Here is a 16,386-nt window from a genome sequence, read left to right as displayed (position 1 = left end):
AACCTAGTTTGAAAGTCTAGTTAAAAGTCTTCTTTCTTTCAACATAAATACTAAAAATACACACCCTGCAACTAAATAACTTCATGTTAGTGAATTGGCACAATAACATTTAAAAGTTTTATAAAGAAAGGATCTCACTATCTATTTAACTTCCTCTTTACAAAGGTAATTATTCATATGCTAATGAAGCAGCTTTGGCAAGTGGTTAGTTGCAAAAACTCATGAAAATATAAAACTAATGTTACATTTATGGGTCACTGAAGAATGTATCTAAATTTAACATTTAAAATGACTCATAAAATAAAATGCTGATCCTTACAAACATATCTCATTGTTTATATTTTTATTTTCAGAAAAACACTTAAGAGTTCACTTGAATACAATTCTCACTAGTTAAATCACAATTCACCTTATAGTTAATTAACTTACGTTCAAAGATAGTCCTTTCCTGCTATATAATTTCATTTTCTTAAGAAGCAAAACACTTTCAGCAGAAAAAATTTACGTATGAAAGTCGAAAACAATTATTTCAGCAAAAATGGAAATCAACCACCGTATCTTTTCTTGAGTTCTTCAACAGAATTATCCTTCAATCCTGACTTGTCTATGTGATTAAATAATGCATGTGCAACTGAAAAAGAAAAAAAAGTTCTCCATTTTAATCTCATTTTTTAAAAACCAAGCAAAATGTAAATTAAAAGGAGCAATCTGATTTGTCAAAAACATTTTACATTTTAAAGCAATAAATAGGTTTATAAATTCTAATTCAGATATTTAAAAAGCCAATCTGAGAACACAAAATTATATAGCAATCCAACAATGGTTCTTTCCAGAATATTTTGCTTTAGCAGTATAAAATTTCCCCTGCATTCTCGATGATATTAATCTTGCAGATTAAACTTAATTCATTCTGTACTACCTTAAAAATGTTTACCCTATCTGTGTAACAAGTGTACTTTTATTTACTTAATATTTTTATTTCAACTAAACTGTTTTTCAAACCTAAATCATTTTATTTTAAAAGAAAACTTTACATCACTGCTGTAAATGAAAAACAGCAATGACACTGATGAAATCACACTTGATGAGACAGTTAAATATTTTTATATTACAAAATTAAAACTACTACATGTTAAAAATAAGACTATGAATCACAAAAAAATCATATTTACTACCACTGATTGGTCGACACTCAACAATAGGAAAACACTGTTCTAGTTCATGCTTCTCAACATTAAAACTGGAGAGCTAGCTGACAGTTATTAATGATAATGGCAATAATAAAAGATAACAACAGCTAAGTATTTACTGAATACTTAGTTGCATGCCAGAACCATTCTAAGCGCTTTCCATGTTTAACTTAGCAGACAGTGGAAACCCCATCAAGACACTACTATTGGGCAGCCAGTCTGAAGAGCCCACTTGCATTCTCGGATACCTTGAACTTATCACATTAGAGTAACAATAAATTCCTTCATTCAACACACTGACACTGAGGGGTTATTATGTACTAGCACTGAGGCCCAGTGAACGAGGTAGACAAAGTTCCTGCTGTCATGGAGCTTTCATTCTATTAGAGAGGGAGATATAATAAACATACACATGAACCACCGTCAGCTAGTAATGTATTACGAAGAGAAATAAAGCAGGGTAAGAAGAGAGAGGTTCACGGGGGGTCAGTGAAGAAAGACGTCTTTGAAGTGGTGATAGGTGAAAACCAAATGAAGAAGCACACAAGTGAAGATATGTAGGAAGATATTTTAGGTTAAGAGAATAGCCAAACACAAAGTCCTTGAGGCCAAAATAAGTTTGGCAGTTTGGTAATTTTTTTTTTTTTTCTGAGGCAGAGTTTCACTCTTGTTGCCCAGGCTGGAGTGCAATGGTGCGATCTCGGCTCACTGCAACCTATGCCTCCCAGGTTCAAGCGATTGGTTCTCCTGCCTGAGCCTCCCAAGGAGCTGGGATTACAGGTGCTTGCCACCATGCCCAGCTAATTTTTTTCTTTTTTTTTTTTTTGTATTTTTAGTAGAGACGGGGTTGCACCATGTTGGCCAGGCTGATCTTGAGCTCCTGACTTCAGGTGATCCACCTGCCTCGGCCTCCCAAAGTGCTGCAATTACAGGCATGAGCCACTGCGCTCGGCTGACAGTTTGGTATATTAAAAGCTATATAAAACCACTATAATGGGGCACAGTGGTTGAAAAAAGAGTGGTAAAAGATGAGGTCAAAACAGTAATAAGAAACAGTAACATTTTTCAGGGATTTCAAGGAACATTTCTGGTTAACTAAAGCTAAAACCAAAACTTTTGGTTTAAACCCTCACTATTAAAATATACATATATATATATTTTTTAATATATATATATTTTTTATTTTTATTTAACTATTTATTTGAGACAGAGTCTCACTCTGTTGCCTAGGCTGGAATGCAGTGGCACAATCATGGTTCACTGCAGCCTCAACCTTCCGTGCTGAAACGATTCTCCCATCTCAGCCCCCCGAGTAGGTGGGACTACAGATGCACGCCACCACAACCAACTAATTTTTGTATTTTTTGTAAAGACGGGGTTTTGCCATGTTGGCCAGCCTGGTCTCAAGCGATCCTCCTGCCTTAACCTCCCAAAGTGCTGGGATTATAGGCATGAGCCACCATGCCTGGCCTAAAAAATATATATATCTAAATTACATGTCCACTTCCCTAAGTATAATTTCAAAAGTGTCTTTCTTATTGTTTTAAAATCATTCAACATCACTGCTAAAAAGATAAAGAAGAAATAAAAGAAGCCCATGTATGTTTAGTACAGGAGGTATCTGAAAATGGTACACTGAGTTTTGCTACTTTTTAAAAATAAAAAAAAGATACACTGGTATGTGAATGACTTTTCTCTTTTTTCCTGAAATGAGTATAGCCCAAAACTCTGAGCAACTGAAGTTTCTGCATAGTGCAATTTTACTTTAATTAGGATTTCTCAAAATGGACTCTTTATGCCAAAAATTGTGATGTGGAAATAAAAAAGAAATACAATTCTTCAGGTTCATCACCTGCCACTCATTACTCCCTATTCTACAATCCAGCCATACCACTTTAAATTCTCTGGACTCAATTTGCTCTTTCCTGCCTCAGAACCACTGCATGTATCATTCTTTCAGTCTAAAACTCTCTTGCTCAGCCTTTCCTCTGACTCTTGCACTTCTTTGACAATTCAGCTAAAATCAAACTCAAGGAAATTACCTCTCTCAGAATGGATTAGGCCTTTCCTGTAACTCGCCCAGTTACATGGTCCTGTGGCTTTGATCCTTTACATACTCAGTAACAGTAGGAACTCGACCATTATACCATTTACTGCATTTTCAAGTAGAAGACCTCAGACTATGGAGTTAGACTGCCTGGGTTCAAATCCTGGGTCTGGCTTCCTAGCTATGTGACCTTAGCAAGTTTCTTAGCCTCTCTATACCTGTTTCCTCCTCTGTAAAAGGAGAGTGAAAACAGTACCTACACTTCATAATATTGTCAGGACTAACAATACAATTTTAACTGTTCTTGTTATCCAATTTAATTAACTTAAATATAATTTCATATAATTAACACAATTTAAATATAAATAATTAAATATAACCTTATACACAATAAGTAGTCAATAAATGTCAGCTATTATTTATTGAATGAATAAAGCAATGTACAAAAATAAACATGGGAAAACTTTCATAGAACTTACTCTTTTTCTCTGTTTCTGACATAAACATCACTGCCATATCAAACCTTTTTAGTTCAGAAAGTCTTTGTAAGATTTCAAAGATGAGTGATGGCTTTTCTTTCCTGAAATAATCCAAATATAAAAACAAATGATCAGTTAAAAGCAGCTCATTTATTAATAATTCTGTTTACTAACACAATACTTCTAATTACATATAAATGACATCATTTTTTTCCCCTGGATACTACCTGTATTTTAAATGCCCAAATGAAGAGACTTATCAAGTCAACTGAAGAAATTACAATATTCTCAAATAAGAGCTTAGCATAGAAACTATTATTCTGTTAAAACACTGGTCACTTCCATACCCTACTTTTCTCTACAAAAAAATTAGAGTCCTTTTTCCTCCCTTTTAAACTTTTCCCTTTTTATTGTCTGTACTTGTCATTTCCTTGCAACTTCTGTTAACAATGAAACTTACAAGAAAGCTAACTTTGCTATATGCTGCTAATTTGCTATATACATTCAAAGAGAATGAACTTCCCAAATCATTGGAAATAGCATAGCATCATAAGAGTACAGTAAATTCTCACTTAACATCATCAATAGGTTCGTGAAAACTGCAACTTTATGTAAAACAGCATGCTGTATAAACAAACCAATTTTACCATAGGCCAATTGATATAAACAAGACTTACGTTCCTATGTCTTAAGTCATTTTAATTAAAATTGCAGTTTCCAAAAACCTATCAATGACATTAAGTGAGGACTTACTGTATAACTAAAAAAAACTTGACTTACTCAATGTAAAAGTCATGGAGAATTTTAACGATCTGGTTGAATACATCTGGATCCAGATTTTTCTGAAACAACTTAGGATACAAAGATGGTTCAATTTGCTTGAAAAAAAAAATAAAAAGACAATTACTTGATGGCAACACTTACATATCACAAATTGCACAACAACTGCTTGGGTAAAAATAGTAAAGAATAACTACTTTGGGAGGCCAAGGTGGGAGGATCACCTGAGGTTGACAGTTCGAGACCAGTCTGACCAACATGGAGAAACCCCATCTCTACTAAAAATACAAAAAATTAGCCGGGCATGGTGGCACATCCCTGTAATCTCAGCTACTCGGGAGGCTGAGGCAGGAGAATTGCTTGAACGTGGGAGGCAGAGGTTGCGGTGAGCTGAGATTGCGTCATTGCACTCCAGCCTGGGCAACAAGAGCAAAACTCCATCCAAAACAAAAAGAAAAGAATAACTACTATGCATTAGCACTTATGAATAATAATGGAGTCACATTAAAATGCAATTATGAAGAATGAAAGTTACAGGAACTGCATGATAATCACTCTGTTCTAGTCACAGAAAAATCTTATGAGCAGAAGAGATATACACCATCCTAAGAGAGACAGGAAACTTTAAAGGCTCTCAAAGAGCAATAAACATAACTAGAGATATTTAAAAGTAGAATTACACGAGAAAACGTATTTGGAAGTAATTTTATATTGCACAATTATAAGGAAATGTTACTCTCATTACACTTGAAAAAGACCATGCTAATCCATTATCTGCTAAATTTCATAAGATTTGATTCTTTTTCTTAAAGCAAATATTACAAGAATGATTGCCTACATATTGCAAGCACTGCTTGGCACACAGAAGACACTCAATGTATTTTAGGATTTTTTTTGAAGGATTAAGCTTAAGCTAATATATATGAAATTAGATTAAGTTATTTGAGACAATAGAATTTGACACAGAATCTATTGCCAAAGGAGAACATCAAGTTTCCCTGGTTGTAAATATTTTTAAATGGTCTGACCAGGGTGATGTATTCTACAATAATTTCTACAATAATATCCTACAAAAAGCAAACATGGCACCATTATTATAAAGTGACAAAAGAAGTTCTCTGACCTTTTACTTGCAACAGAAGTACTACCTTCCTCTCTCTTACCTTTAAATACTGATACAACATATCTGGAGAACTTTTTAATTGTCTGAAATCAGATTCGAGCTGGAACGAGTTTGCAGGAATTGGAGGAAGAACAGTTGTGGCAAACTGAGCAGGTTTTTGTTCTATCTCTATAGGCATTTTCTCACTGTAAGACTGACATACATCCTGCTTCAAACTGGCTTGAGGTCTGAAATATTTCAGAAGTATCAAACAGAAAACAACCATAAATAATCAAAGCTCAATCAAGGAGACATCAATAAAAATTTTTAAATTTTTGACTTTATTAATATTATATTATCTACTTGTATTATACAAGCATTCAATTATTGCAGCTAATATATAAACATTTTTTGGCAAAATAGATTATGCTCTTACAAATTTTCACATGCTGGCTATGTAATGACTATTCTCCTCTGCTGGGCAGCTAACCTATCCACCTTTTGAGTACACCATTTCTATATATTTCAATTACCATGTCACATACACTAATGATTCAGCCCTTCAAAGATCTAAATGATCATTTTCAAGATATTCCAAAAAGGAAGAAATGCTTCCTCCAAAAAAATTGCCTATATAGTATTGTCCCATGATCTATACTATCACTTTAAATAAAAGTACTACTAAAGTTCAAAGTTTAAAAGAAAAAACAACTTTTAGCAGGTTTGTTGAGTGGCAATGTAAAAATATATGAGTAAGGTTTCCATACCTCAAAATGAACCTAATTAGTCTATATCTTCTATATTCTCATTATTAAGAAAAAACACAAACTATTTTTTAAATGCCAAACAAAAGTTAGAGTCCACAACAGTCTTAAATACTAATGGATGAAATAATGGCAATCCATAAATTCTACATTTTTATGAAGCTTCCTTTGAAAAAACTAAAATTTTGCTGAACTAAATAATAAAACTGAAATCCTAGAAATGAACATTTTTAAACAAAATCAATTTTCAAGATACCTTCTTATCATCTCTAAATTTCACACTGTGGTTAAGAAAAAAAAAAAAAATAGTAATCATTCCTTAAGCAAAATCACCCTTACAATAAGTACAAATAAAAAAGAAAAGCTAGAACCTTAAGTTAGGCAGTTCAAAAAATTAGCATGATGAGTACAAATCAGAAGTCTCAGTAATATCAATTCTCCATTGGAATTATCCCATTCTGGATGATCATCAAATAACAGTATTTCTACTCACTGCAGGGATGAAGTGTCACTGACTTCTTCTATTTTCAATACTTTTGCTCTTGGAGTATCACTTGTGGGAAAAAGGTCATCTTGGCTTGAATTCTTCTTACTTGTGGTGCCTGTGGCTGCTATTACATTTGCTAGATTAATAGGATTATTCTCTGGAGCAGCAGCAGTAGTGCTATCTGGCACATCAATAGTCTGGATCAAATTACCAGTTTCTTCAATAATAACCTTCTTGAGTGGTTTCTAAAACAATTAAAATCAATTCCTTAAATCAAAATATTAAAGGTTTCCTATTTTAGGGTCACAAGTTAAAAGGCTACAATGTTCTTACAGCTAATATCCCAGTGATTAGTAAATTCAATTTGGTGGCTAGACAGACTTAGGAGTCTGAGAATACAAAAATAAAAAGCTATACAAAGCACTTATCCCAGGTAGGTCGAAACAAGGGAGAGAGACATGTATACGTAAATATATAAGGCCATGGGTATGTTTAAGAGATGAAAGCACAAAATGCTAAGAGAACACAGGAAGGAAGATAAACACTGGCATGAGGGAAGCCTTCACAGAAAAAGCACACAGGAATGGCAAAGTTGAAGGGTACAGCACAGTCAGTGGAAAGGTGAGAAGTCCAGTGGGGCTGGTGCAAGGCAAGGCATGGTGGAGATGAAGCCTGAAAGGCTGTTTGAAGACAGCTTATGAAGGGACTTGGATGTCATGAAAGGATTTTGGACTCTATTCTAGGGGCAATACAGCAAAGAAATTACCAAACCAACAGCAGTACTGTGGACTAACTGAAGGCAAGTGGAATAAGGGCAGACAATAACCAGCATTATGTATGGGATAGACTATCATTAAAACCTAAACACATTGTCTAAATATATAGCAGCTGGATAAAACTAGCCCAGGATTAAAAATCTGCCAAGTAATATTCACAAAGTTGGTAAAAGTAAATCCTTTTTTCCAATTTAATAAAATAAATGGCTTTCACTGTTTATCTCGATCACTACACACGTGTCATTTTCAACTTATGCTGATATTTAATAATATATGTATATCTAATAAAATATAATAATATTCTTCACTATATCATCATACCAAACACACAGAAATACACTGAGGAGCTATTGTTCCACCAATGGTATTGAAAAATGAAACAAGAAAAGCTTCTTCTAAAATTTGCAAATATTGATTAACAGTTGCAGCTATATACTTCTGTATATGTTTGAAATTTGTTTTATCTTTAGAAAAGAGAAAAAAGCTTTCCTCAATGTACTCTAAGTATACATTCCAACTACATAGTTGAATTATAAATTGAAAAGTTGTAAATATAAGCACTTCTCCTTCTGCAATAGATAACAAACTCAATGTTAAAACCAGAAATCCCATTAATGCAGCTAAGATATGACCCAATGGTAATAAATGAGTGTTACTAAATGAAGGTACAAAAATGAAAAAGCTGTAAGAATATTTATAACAGAATTCTTCAAGCAGTTCTATTTTAAAGAATAATCATATTAAGGCCTATGCTTTGCTAAGAACTATATCAGCAAAAGTTTTTATCAAGATACTGATCAAGAATGGATATGTGTATTAAACCCTTTCCTTGACAACAGATATGTAAATAATGATTTGAATTTATGAATTTCCTAATCATTGGTCTCTGTTAAGTGTAGACCCGGGGTACTGAGAGCCACTGAGAGTCACTGATGACAGCTTGGAAGGACTGTGGGGAAGAACAGTATGCTAGTAACAGGAGTAAACCATAAAAGAAACCACTATAGAAAGAAAGAACTTAAGAAAATATGAAAGGTTCAATTCACTCCTTTTTTAAAATCATGACTCAGAAGCGTAACATTTTATTTAGTTGTATATTGTGACCATTTAAAGAGAGAGAGAGAGAGAGAAGAACAAAGGAATAAAGAGAAAAAGGGACCAAATAGGTGAAGTTTTGACATCAGGAAACAGAAAAATGAAAAAAAAAAAAAAAAGGAAATAAAGCAAAATAAGATATTTTAGCAGAGACTAAAGGATCAGGAAAACTTTCACTTATTACCACTCTCAGGGGAAACCCCAGGCCCAAGTTCACCTACATCTCTGCTCTTCTACACTCCGTCTAGAGGTTTGCTAAAAATACCTCCAAGCTGCCAGCCCTTCAAGCACAGACTATGCTGCCCTAGCCTTTCATTTCAATAATCCTGAGACTCATTCTCTTCTCTCTCTACTTTCCGTAGTCTTCCTTTCTTTCCTGACCACTTTCTCTGGTTACCAGGTGGTGTCACAAACACATGACTAAAAAGGAAACTAAAATTTGTTTCACCTGAAATTGCCTCAGCATTTATGCACATTATTTCCTTTGATATAAACTAATCTGTGAGTTATTCTCAATTTAAGGAGAAAAAGTAAGGATAACGCAGGGATTAACTAACTTGCTCAAGATTGCAAAGTTTATCAAGTGAGGCTCAAATCCAGTCTCAAAGGCATTATACCAAACTGCTATCCTCTGCTTTTTAAAAATAATGCCCACATTTTTTTACCATGAAGATCCATTATAAAAATCAACAGCAATTTTTTTCCCTTCCCACTAGGATACCAACTTTGTTGATTTTGGATCATTTACAGAACAGTTTACCCCGAGATTTCTCATTTCCTAGAGGTGTTTTGTTTTGTCATATTGCCATAGAGATTTAAATTTACATTGTAATTTTCACAACTATTAACATAAATTCATTTTTGACAAGAAGGTGGACCCGACAAATTTCTAAAAGCTACTTATGGTATATTAGTCATGGGATATTACACATATCACATGGCAATGTTTTCATAATTATGGACAGTGACATCTAACAAAGGCCTTCTGTAAACTTGTGAATTAATTTTTGTAAAGAAGTGTTACAAAGATGTAAAAGTTTAAACTACATTTAATTAAATAATCACTTTTACTGAAAAGAACAGTAAATAAATACATGAAAATGACCATAATGTGGGAAAACAACCAGATTTATGCCTGGCACACACAACACACACAACCAGTATTACCAAGAATACAGTCATAATAGGCCAGGCATGGTGGCTCATGCCTGTAATCCTAGCACTTTGCGAGGCTAAGGTGGGCAGATCACTTGAGGTCAGGAGTTTAAGACCAGTCTGGCCAACATGGTGAAACCCCATCTCTACTAAAAATACAAAAATTAGCCAGGCGTGATGGCAGGTGCCTGTAATCCCAGCTACAAGGGAGGCTGAGGCAGAAGAATCACTTGAACCCAGGAGTTGGAGGTTGCAGTGAGCTGAGATCGTGCCACTGCACTGCAGCCTGGGGGACAAGAGTGAAACTCCGTCTCAAAAAAAAAAAAAAAAAAAAAAGAATACAGTCATATTAAATGCACTGGAAAAGCATTAAACTAAGAAATCTATTTGCTACTACTAACTAGTACAAATGTAGCAAAACAAACTTTCTCTCCTTTTCTGCCTTTATAAAAAGAGGATAAAAATACCTCCTCTGACTTCCTTATGAAATTGTTATTTCTAATAGAGAAAACTGACTGTTACGCAAAGGATCGTCTATGCATAACAGTTTAAGAGGGCAAGAAGAGGATCTTGATCAGTCAGGGGTACATAGAGAGGTTTTTTAGGGGTGATGTCTTTTAATTGTCTGACTCGGTGGTTTCATGGGTGTTCACTTTGTAATTATTCTCTAAATCATAATTTGTCTTGTGTACTTTTCTGTATGTATATTTCATAATTTACTTGATGCAAGGGTGTTTATCCCAACTTCAGAAAAGAACAGTAATAAAAATACAAAGATTTAATTTCTATAAAATGTAAAACTGCTTGAAATTCCTTTAATATAAGAGAAATAGGTAGAAATATTTAAATTGATAGTCTTAAATTAAAATAGTCACTTCAAAAGTTATCCCAAAACTCTAAACACTGCTAAATTTCCCTTATATGTCAGTAATCCTAGGAAGTATTTTTTAAAGATTCTAAAAAAAAAAAAAAGGCGGGGGGGGGGGGTGCCCCAGTAAGGCATTTCAACATTTTGATCTTCAGTCACTGATACCCTTTCTTCCACATTTCCTTTAAGAGTTAGGGGGCGTTCTAAGATGGCCAAATAGGCACAGCTCCAATCTGCAGCTCCCAGTGTGATCAATATAGAAGAAGGGTGATTTCTACATTTCCAACTCAGGTCACCAACATCAAAGACCAAAGGTAGATTAAACCACAAAGATGGAAGAAAGGGTATCAGTGACTGAAGATCAAACTAATGAAATAAAGCGACAAGACAAGGTTAGAGAAAAAAGAGTAAAAGAAACAAAGCCTCCAAGAAATATGGGACTATGTGAAAAGAGCAAATCTACGATTGATTGGTATACCTGAAAGTGATGGGGAGAATGGAACCATGTTGGAAAACACACTTCAGGATATTATCCAGGAGAACTTCCCCAACATAGCAAAGCAGGCCAACATTCAAATTCAGGAAATACAGAGAACACCACAAAGATACTCCTCGAGAAGAGCAACCCCAAGACACAAAATTGTCAGATTTACCAAGGCTGAAATGAAGGAAAAAGTGTTAAGGGCACTCAGAGAGAAAGGTCGAGTTATCCACAGAGGGAAGCCCATCAGACTAACAGCTGATCTCTCAGCAGAAACCCTACAAGCCAGAAGACAGTAGGGGCCAATGTTCAACATTCTTAATGAAAAGAATTTTCAACCCAGAATTTCATATCCAGCCAAACTAAGCTTCATAAGTGAAGGAGAAATAAAATCCTTTACAGACAAGCAAATGCTGACAGATTTTGTCACCACCAGGCTTGCCTTACAAGAGCTTCTGAAGGAAGCACTAAACATGGAAAGAAACAACCGGTACCAGCCACTGCAAAAACAGGCCAAATTGTAAAGACCATTGAGGCTAGGAAGAAACTGCATCAATTAACGGGCAAAATAACCAGCGAACATCATAATGACAGGATCAAATTCACACATAACAATATTACCCTTAAATGTAAATGGGCTAGATGCCCCAATTAAAAGACAAAGACTGCAAATTGGATAGAGTCAAGACCCATCAGTGTGCTGCATTCAGGAGACCCATCTCACGTGCAAAGACGCACATAGGCTCAAAATAAAGGGATGGAGGAAGATCTAACAAGCAAATGGAAAGCAAAAAAAAGCCGGGGTTGCAATCCCAGTCTATGATAAAACAGATTTTTAAACCAACAAAGATCAAAAGAGACAAAGAAAGCCACTACATAATGGTAAAGGGATCAATTCAACAAGAAGAGCTAACTATCCTAAATATATATGCACCCAATACAGGAGCACTCAGATTCATAAAGCAAGTCCTTAGAGACCTACAAAGAGACTTAGACTCCCACACAATAATAATGGGAGACTTTAACACCCCACTGTCAATACTGGACAGATCAACGAGACAGAAGGCTAACAAGGATATCCAGGACCTAAACTCAGCTCTGCAACAAGCAGACCTAATAGATATCTACAGAACTCTCCACCCCAAATCAACAGAATATACATTCTTCTCAGCACCACATCACACTTATTCCAAAATTGACCACATAATTGGAAGTAAAGCACTCCTCAGCAAATGTGAAAGAACAGAAATAACAACAAACTGTCTCTCAGACCACAGTGCAATCAAATTAGAATTCAGGATTAAGAAACTCATTCAAAACTGCACAACTACATGGAAACTGAACAACTTGCTCCTGAAATGAAGGCAGAAATAAAGTCCGATCTTTGACAAACCTGACAAAAACAAGAAATGGGGAAATGATTCTCTATTTAATAAATGGTGCTGGGAAAACCGGCTAGCCATATGTAGAAAGCTGAAACTGGATCCCTTCCTTACACCTTATACAAAAAATAATTCAAGATGGATTAAAGACTTAAAGGTTAGACCTAAAATCATAAAAACCCTAGAAGAAAACCTAGGCAATACCATTCAGGCCACAGGCATGGGCAAGGACTTCATGACTAAAACACCAAAAGCAATGGCAACAAAAGCCAAAATTGACAAATGGGATCTAATGAAACTAAAGAGCTTCTGCACAGCAAAAGAAACTACCGTCAGAGTGAACAGGCAACCTACAGAATGGGAGAAAATTTTTGCAATCTACCCTCTGACAAAGGGCTAATATCCAAAATCTACAAAGAACTCAAACAAATTTACAAGAAAAAAACAAACAACCCCATCAAAAAGTGGGTGAAGGATATGAACAGACACTTCTCAAAAGAAGACATTTATGCAGCCAACAGACACATGAAAAAATGCTCATCATCACTGGGCATCAGAGAAATGCAAATCAAAACCACAATGAGATACCATCTCATGCCAGTTAGAATGGCAATCATTAAAAAGTCAGGAAACAACAGATGCTGGAGAGGATGTGGAGAAATAGGAATGCTTTTACACTGTTCCTGGGAGTGTAAATTGGTTCAACCATTGTGGAAGACAGTGTGGCAATTCCTCAAGGATCTAGAACTAGAATTACCATTTGACCCAGCAATCCCATTACTGGGTATATATCCAAAGGATTATAAATCATGCTACTATAAAGACACATGCACACGTATGTTTACTGAGGCACTATTCACAATAGCAAAGACTTGGAACCAACCCAAATGTCCATCAATGATGGACTAGATTAAGAAAATGTGGCACATATACACCACGGAATACTATGCAGCCATAAAAAAACGATGAGTTCATGCCCTTTGCAGGGACATGGATGAAGCTGGAAACCATCATTCTCAGCAAACTATCACAAGACAGAAAACCAAACACCACATGTTCTCACTCATAGGTGGGAATGGAACAATGAGATCACTTGGACACAGGGCAGGGAACATCACACACTGGGGCCTGTTGTGGGTGGCGGGTTGGGGGAGGGATAGCATTAGGAGAAATACCTAATTTAAATGATGAGTTGATGGGTGCAGCAAACCAACATGGCACATGCATACCTATGTATCAAATCTGCACGTTGTGCACATGTACCCTAGAACTTAAAGTATAATTAAAAAAAAAAAGTTTATTAATACAATGGTTGGTTTCCAATTCTCCTATTACAACATATTTAAATGGCAAGGAAAAAATGAAAGTACTTTACTTACAGTTGATCCAGGATGCGGTGGGTTATCAATGGGTTTTACCACATTTTGTCTTTGTGTGGAATCAAGAAAGACATCATCCCAGTGTCCTTTCTCAATTAATTCCTTGAAAGTAAATTTATAATCATAACTATCAAAATATTTATTAAACAACAAATAAATATATTTATGTTTCAGAAAATATGACCATGTTTGGGTGAAAAGAATACATTACCTTTTTAATTTTGGAGAGTTCAGTTACTGCTTGCTTATTTCCAGGTTCCAGAAGTAAAACAGTTTCAAAATCTAAAGTGAATTTTTTAAAAACATTACAACATAATTAAAATGTGGAGTTTTCATATTCACATGTATATTCATGATACATTCAGTTAGTAATCACATTTTTAGCTCAAGAAGTTTTACTCAGGTTATTAGGAAACAGGTGAGCTATAGTAAGAACATTTACTGAACACTGTTGTAGTTGTTGTATATGAATTTTCACGTAACCCTCACTACAACCCCACTTTAAAGGTGATAAAACTGAGGCCCCTAGAGGTCATCTAACTTAGCAAAGTTCACCATGTAAACAAATGACAGAGTAACTCACTAAATGTAAAATATTAATAGAATAAGAGAATTACATACAACAAAGTATTACTCAGCCTTAAAAAGGAATGAAATTCTGATACGTGCTCCAACATGGACATTATGCTAAGTTAAATAAGCAGAGGCAAAAGGACAAATACTGCATGATTCCACTCACATAGGATATCTAGAACAGTCAAATTCAGAGACAGAAAGTAGAATGGAGGTTACTAGGGCTGGGGGGAGAGTAGAATGGAGAGCTATTGTCTCATGTATATAGAGTTTTAGAATGGGATGATGACAAAGTTCTGGTGATGGACAGTGGTGATGGCTGCACAATGTAAATGTATTTAATGCCACTGAGCTATATATTGAAAAATGGTTAAAATAATAAATTTAATGTTACATATTTTTTTAACCACAATTAAAAAAAACACTGCTGTAGCTAACAGGCTTATAGAGAAACTGCCAGATTTTAAATGCACATACCAGAAAAGAACAGAGGCTGAAAATCAATTATCTAAGTACTGATCTCAAGAAGCTAGAAAAACAGCAAATTAAACCAAAAGAAAGTTGAAGGAATAAAATAAAAAGCAGAAGGAAATTAAACAGAAAACACACACAGGAGAACCAAGTTGGTTCTCTGAAAAGACTAATTCAATGAATACCCTAAAAGAGAAGGCCATAAAAACAAAGAAAAAAAAATAGTATCAAGAATTAAAATGGCATCAGATCTCCATTATCCTCCATTCCCTACCTGCTGATAAAACCACAGCCCGAAGAGTTTAAAAAAAAAAAATCAATCACTAACAGAAATTCTTCAGTTTGCAGGATGGCAGATAGGAAAAGATACAACTTGCTAAACAAAGAAACTTCCTCTCCTTATTGGGATTTAAAAAAAAAAAAAAAAAAAACGGCTGAAATCGGTTGGAACCAAGATGGCCAAGTGGAGTTTGCACAAAAACGAGCTTGCTGATGTCACAGCCTGAATTTCCACCAAGTTCTACTAACTACTCCAAATTTGCACCTGCAATCCATTAGTTAGCATGAAGAGATAGCTAACATATGCCCAATAACTTTTCCCTTTCCTTCCACTAATTACCTGCTAATTCCAGTATCCACCTCCCTAAACCCTTTCTAATAAAATTACTGCCTTAAGGCCAGGACAAGAAGACAGATTTGGGTTTGATTCCTGTCTCTCTGGGAGTCAACTTTCAATACAAATAAAGCCTTCTCTCAAAAACCTGATGTCACAGTATTGGCTTCGAGCATATCACACAGTGAGTCGCTTTTGCTCAACAACACTGATTCCCTTCCTTTTCATAAGCTACATGAATCTCTGCTTCTATAACTTGGGCACTCATCAGGATGACTGAGTGCCAGCTGTTATAAAGTCTTACCTTGTTTTGCCTCATTTAGCTTTCCCAAAAATGTTCTTGCAGTTCCTCTTCTGGCAAAAGCTTTAGAATATGAGCCATCTAATAAAATGGCTTGTGTGCAGTCTTTTTCAGCTTCTTCATATCTATTGAACATGATAAAATTACTGACTGGAAAAAAGGCAGCTCATGGAAAAATGTCATATAAACTAAGTTTCTAATTTAAAAAGCTTATATATAATTTCAATCACCAACTCCTAAATCTGTGTTTGAAGTGGAGAACTATTTTATAAATTTTTTATTCTCACCAAATCTCAGAATCATTTGGTGAGGAGGGAGAAGGTACCAGATTGAGGGAATGTTAGGAGAGTCTGCTGGAGTGATGAAATAATAATGCAAAAATATGACTAGGGCAGACAAACGAACACCACTGCTGGCAGCCTACCTCTTCTCCAAGTCTCAAT

The 16,386-nt window shown here is 35.1% G+C and overlaps 1 protein-coding gene across 3 annotated transcripts in view; it reads right to left on the bottom strand.

The window, feature by feature from the left end:
* Nucleotides 1-328: 328 nt before the first annotated feature.
* RPAP3 (RNA polymerase II associated protein 3) overlaps nt 329-16,386 on the bottom strand; it is a 40,271-nt gene continuing 24,213 nt past the window's right edge. For all 3 annotated transcript variants that reach the window (XM_032143376.2, XM_032143374.2, XM_032143375.2), the window contains exons 10-17: nt 15,947-16,068; nt 14,197-14,267; nt 13,986-14,087; nt 6,856-7,094; nt 5,660-5,846; nt 4,497-4,594; nt 3,717-3,817; nt 329-631 (exon numbers count right to left, since the gene is read on the bottom strand). In XM_032143376.2, coding sequence (XP_031999267.1) covers nt 546-631; nt 3,717-3,817; nt 4,497-4,594; nt 5,660-5,846; nt 6,856-7,094; nt 13,986-14,087; nt 14,197-14,267; nt 15,947-16,068 — 1,006 coding nt within the window. In that variant the 3' untranslated portion in view covers nt 329-545. The remainder of the gene's footprint in view (nt 632-3,716; nt 3,818-4,496; nt 4,595-5,659; nt 5,847-6,855; nt 7,095-13,985; nt 14,088-14,196; nt 14,268-15,946; nt 16,069-16,386) is intronic.

The sequence above is a fragment of the Hylobates moloch genome, unplaced genomic scaffold (genome assembly GCF_009828535.3).
Source record: "Hylobates moloch isolate HMO894 unplaced genomic scaffold, HMol_V3 SCAFFOLD_22, whole genome shotgun sequence".
NCBI classification, from domain to species: Eukaryota; Metazoa; Chordata; class Mammalia; order Primates; family Hylobatidae; genus Hylobates; species Hylobates moloch.
This window is presented reverse-complemented; position numbering and strand designations above follow the sequence as displayed.